The 5,296-nt window shown below is 30.2% G+C and overlaps 1 protein-coding gene across 1 annotated transcript; it reads left to right on the top strand.

The window, feature by feature from the left end:
• The first annotated feature begins 443 nt into the window (after positions 1-443).
• Positions 444-5,093, top strand: LOC102589789 (uncharacterized). Its single transcript, XM_015310480.1, has 4 exons — positions 444-525; positions 621-1,192; positions 4,400-4,451; positions 4,531-5,093. The coding sequence occupies exons 1-4, from the start codon at positions 477-479 to the stop codon at positions 5,091-5,093; spliced, it is 1,236 nt and encodes a 411-aa protein (XP_015165966.1). The 5' UTR covers positions 444-476.
• The last annotated feature ends 203 nt before the right edge of the window (positions 5,094-5,296 follow it).

Genomic DNA, 5,296 nt, shown 5'->3' with positions numbered 1-5,296 from the left:
AAAGTGTAAAAAAAAATAGCCAATTGATTTTGGTGGCAAATAAGTGCTTTAAAATGCTAGAAAAAGTTATTTTTCAAAAGCCAAAAAATAGCTTTTTGCCAGAAGCATTTTTGGAACATTTATCAAGTACGAATTACTACTGTAAAATATTGATAAAAGTGTTTTTAAAGAAAATTGATTAGTCAAATACAAGTAATTGTTATATAAAAAATTAATTAGTCAAATATAAACGACTGCTCAATAACGAATAAATCCGACTTTCTTTTTGTTCTATTTGATCCTACCTTGCCAAACTTACACTAGCAAGTACAAATTTGAGGAGACTGAATATTGATGTTAATTAGCTGAAATAATGAACAGGTTTGACTATTTTGAGTTTTATTTGATCAATTGTTTGCTATAAATATAGGTGGACGAGGACATACACTCCTCACCCCAAAATTAAAAGAAAACAAAGTGCTAAGTAATTATCCATAATGGCTGTTCACAAAGATGTTAGTTTCCTTGCTTGCTTGCTTGTTCTTGGTAAGTTAGTTTTCTCTTTAAATTCTTCGTTCATACATACACAAGTATTGTTATATATGTTTTTCCTTAATATATATACCTTATATTTGTTGTAGGATTAATGTTTCTCCATGTAAGTGCGACGATAGACCAGGATCGTGATATCATCAATCCCAGGCTTTGTACTAGAGAATGTGGTAATTTTAGCTATGCGATATGTCCACGTTCAGAAGGAGATCCAAGAAACCCCATATGTACCACATGTTGTGCAGGCTACAAGGGTTGCCACTATTACAGTGCTAACGGAACTTTCATTTGTGAAGGACAATCTGACCCAAGAAAGCCAAACGAACGTTGTTCCAAGGAATGTGATCGTAAAATTGCTTATTCAAAATGTCCCCGTTCAGAAGGACCGACTATAATTAAACCCACTGGATGCACCACATGTTGCACGGGTTACAAGGGTTGCTACTATTACGGTAAAGACAACAAGTTTGTGTGTGAAGGACAGAGTGATGAACCCAAGGTTTGTACTCAACAATGTGACCCTAAAGTTGCCTATATGACTTGCCCACCTGAATCGGCAAAACGTACTCGAATTTGTGTCAATTGTTGTACCGCAAAACCAGGGTGCAAACTCTATGGTCATGATGAATCTTTAATTTGTGTCGGTGGCGTTAAAGGTCATTAATAGTTCTCAGTAATATGTATGAAATAAAAGTATGACGATACATGCATTATTGTCATGCTAATCTATGTAATGTGGGCATTGGAGCTTTTCCCACCGCTTGCGCAATAAATTAATAAAATCTTTTACTTCGAACTCTAGTTTTTTTTTCTTGGTATAATTTGTTTGATCTATTTTTTTTTAGTTTGTTTAAAAACGAATGACCTTTTCTCATTTTAGTGATTCTTTAATTTTAACTTTCCACATGACAATAATGATATTTTTAAGATCATTAAATTTAAAAATAATTATATTTTTTTAAATTTCGCACCAAGTTAATTAAAATAGGCAAAAAAAATTGAAAGGAAAGGAAATATATTAGCCAGCTAGTTTACTTAATTGCTTTACTTTAAAAGTCGAAACCTTTTATTTTATTTTATTTTTCGTAAGCAAAGATACATGATAGTGGCAGATCTACTAGTCCGGTTTTAAAGTTTGGGGTAGGGAGAATAATATTAATACTATTATAACTATTCGAGATAGGTATTGACATTTTTAGCCTAACAAAAAAAAAAAGATTCTTACTTTGTATGCTTTTTAGGGGTTGCATAAATCGAATCGAAAAAAGTGTTATTGGTTTATTGTTATTGGGTTAACTGTTACTTAATTGTTTTATAAAAAATTTATTGGATTATCGATTCGATATTGGTTTTTTAATATTGGGTTAATCGATAACCCATTAAGAATATAATAATTTACTATTTTAATCTTTAGTCACACATAAATATCAAACAAAAAATATTAAGATAATCATTATATTAGACTATAATTATAAGGACCCTACACAATTAACAATACTTAACTCTGTCTCTGCATTTACCCTTTAAGTTTTAGTTATACTTTAGTCTTTAGGTTCACAACGTCAAAACCTAAAGAAATAAGAACGGCGACAACTAGGTTTGTAACGACGACGGCAACGGTTAGGCAACAACTAGGATTGTGAATTGTGAGTATTTGCTATACTTTTACTACACTAAGCAGAATTTTTGCACTCAATGAGTAATTTGATTTATCTTGTTTTATTTGACATCAAATTGTTGGACAAGCCATATATTTGTTTTGAAAGCATTTTCTTATTGGTTAAACTGAAAATCGAACCATTAAAGACCAAAAATTGATAAACTAAAAATTGATAACAAATATCTTATTAGTTTGATTATCGATTTAGCACATTTAAAAATTGAAAAACGATAAACTGAACCAACCGATACACACCTCTAATGCCTCTACCATTTCTTTTCTTTTTTTGTTAAACTATCATCATGTATATTGTAAGTTATATTCCAACAAAAACTTGCAGAGGGGGGCTAGGTATGACCTCATAATATAATACTTGACTGTCAAATTACACTAGTTGATAAACAAAAAAAGGATTTATTGTAGAAGAGTATCCTATTCTAGAAGAGTATCCTATTCTATAAGTTTTTGGGTCGTGGATCGTGGAACGACCATGTGGACCAATCCGATCTGATTCGACCCAAAAAATTTCTTGCGACCAACATTAATTTCTATCGTGTAAAGTTTCTAGATAGAGCTAATTGCATCCTGCAACTAGGGGTGACAATTGGATGGATTGGGCTAAATTTGAGCGGGTTAAAATGGGTCAAGATAATAAACGGGTCAAGATCCGACCCAATCCAAATTTATTTGGATCAAATGGGTTAGGTAATGGGTTAGTAACGGGTCATAACCCAACCCACCCAATTTTTACTAAGTTTTAATAGCTTTATTTGTTATTTTATAAGCTTTTAGTACCTAATAAAATTATTTTTTTCTTATTATAACTATATATAATATATAAAATAAAAAAAAAGTCTTTTAATAATATTTTAACAAGATTTCTCAAAAATCAATTTGAATTACATATCAATCCAATTTTTAATGAATTGAAATGAGTTAGGTTGAAATGGATTGAGCTAATAAATTGGAGGATCAATGACCAACCCAAACCTAAATGGGTTGGATCGAGTTGGATATGATTTTGCCACGTACCTGCAATAATGTCAGACATTGTCAGTACTTCAGCTCTAATGTTATTAGTATCAATGAAATTACCTATATACCCTAAATTCTAATATCTATATTTTTTTCTCAGATTAATTTTACTTGTCCACTTTTTTAATTAAAAAAATCATTTTTCGGGTCACTTTATCATATCAAGAAAAAATAACTTTCTTTTTCATGTTTTACATTTAACATTAATTTCTTATTCCCCAAAAAAATTAAACATCATATAATAGGGATAGTGTGGTAAAATAATTGTATCAATAATTATTTTATTTTTTAATGGATGTATCAAGTCCAAATATGACAAGTACAATTGAACGAAATGAGTAGTTTACTTAATTAATTCCCTTTAAAAGTCAAAAACTTTTACTTCTAAACTGTTGTATTATCTTATTTTTACTTAATTACATTACTTTAAAGTCAAATATATTTTACGCCTAAAATCTTGTATTAGCTTAGTTTACTTATACTTAAGTTCCTCAAAATATTGTTAAAATTTTCAGTTAGATTCTTCCGTTTTACCATTTCCAGCCACACACCCTCTCCCATAAAAAGGGGGGAGAATCACATATTACACGTCATATTATAAATGTGTTTTATTTATTTATTATTATATCGAAAATCCCAAATAAAAATTCACAAGTAATACATTACTCCTAGATTTCCAAATAAATAAAATGAATTGTTATTTATTTTTGCACAATCAATTTTGATTTATCATCACAGGTTAGTTACCATTTTTATGAAGATAACTACCTAATCTTTTTTATCATTAAAATGTATAGAACTTGTACGTGAATATGCAATAGTTTAGTTAGACTTGGTAACTTATTAATATATCTCCAGTTGACAAAAAAAAACTGATAATTCAAATGGCTACAAAGAGCATTGGGAAAAGCTAAGTGCTTATTTTTTTAAAATTAAATTAAAACGTTTGACCAAGTTTTTAAAGAAAAGTACTTTTGAATCTTAACCAAAAACGAATTACTTCAAAAAAAAAAAAATGTTTGAACAAGTTTTTAGAGAAAAATATTTTTTGTTCTATTTGATCATACCTAGCAAACTTACGCTAGCTAGTACAAAAAAATAATATAATTAAATTCTACAAATTGAGGAGACTATATATATTGATGTTAATTAGCTAATAATAATTAATTATTCATAATGGCTGTTCACAAAGATGTTAGTTTCCATGCTTGCTTACTTGTACTTGGTAAGATTTTCCTTTTTATACTTATAAAACACAAGTAGTGTTATGTTTTTACTTAATATAACTTAGTATTTGTTTTTAGGAATGTTTCAACTTATAAGCGCCACGGAACTTGACGATGCTACCATGTTTTGTACCATGGAATGCGGTAAATTTTCCTACACTATATGTCCACGTTCAGAAGGAAGTCCGAGAAATCCCATATGCATCAATTGTTGTGCAGGCTACAAGGGTTGCAACTATTACAGTGCTAATGGAACTTTCATTTGTGAAGGAAAATCTGACCCTAGAAAGCCAAACACTTGTCCCAAGAATTGTGATTCAAAAATTGTTTATTCAAAGTGTCCTCTTTCAGAAGGAAATAGGGTAATTGAAAACATCGAATGCACCTCCTGTTGCACGGGTTACAAGGGTTGCTACTATTTCGATCTAGACGGCAAGTTTGTTTGTGAAGGAAAACGTAGTGAACCCAAGATTTGTACTCAACAATGTGACCCTAAAGTTGCTTACATGATTTGTCCATCTTCTGGATCGACAAAATTACTTACTCAAATTTGTGTCAATTGTTGTACTGCAAAAGCAAGTTGTAAACTCTATGGTCATGATGGATCTCTACTTTGTACTGGGAAGCCTAAAATTCATTAATGATAGTTCTCATAATTTGAGAGATTGTCATGCTAATCTATGTAATGTGGTCAATGGAGCAAGAAATTATAATGCACTAGTTTCTTTTGACGGATTATATGGAAATTTAATTAGTTAGGAGCTATTTAGCAATGAATCAGTTAGAATTGTCGATAAATTTTCGTAGTTGATTCCATGTTTTCTGAGGGTGATTGAAATCAAGT

The sequence above is a fragment of the Solanum tuberosum genome, unplaced genomic scaffold (assembly GCF_000226075.1).
Source record: "Solanum tuberosum cultivar DM 1-3 516 R44 unplaced genomic scaffold, SolTub_3.0 scf00127, whole genome shotgun sequence".
Taxonomy (NCBI): Eukaryota; Viridiplantae; Streptophyta; class Magnoliopsida; order Solanales; family Solanaceae; genus Solanum; species Solanum tuberosum.
Note: the sequence above shows the minus strand (reverse complement) of the source record. Positions and strands in the feature narration are given on the sequence as shown.

Excerpts from the sequence above, each read along its gene's own strand:
- LOC102589789 (XM_015310480.1), top strand. The coding sequence starts at position 477 with ATGGCTGTTCACAAAGATGTTAGTTTCCTTGCTTGCTTGCTTGTTCTT. Across the intron at positions 526-620 it reads TGCTTGCTTGCTTGTTCTTG|GATTAATGTTTCTCCATGTA; the intron begins GTAAGTTAGTTT and ends TATTTGTTGTAG. Across the intron at positions 4,452-4,530 it reads TGCTTGCTTACTTGTACTTG|GAATGTTTCAACTTATAAGC; the intron begins GTAAGATTTTCC and ends ATTTGTTTTTAG.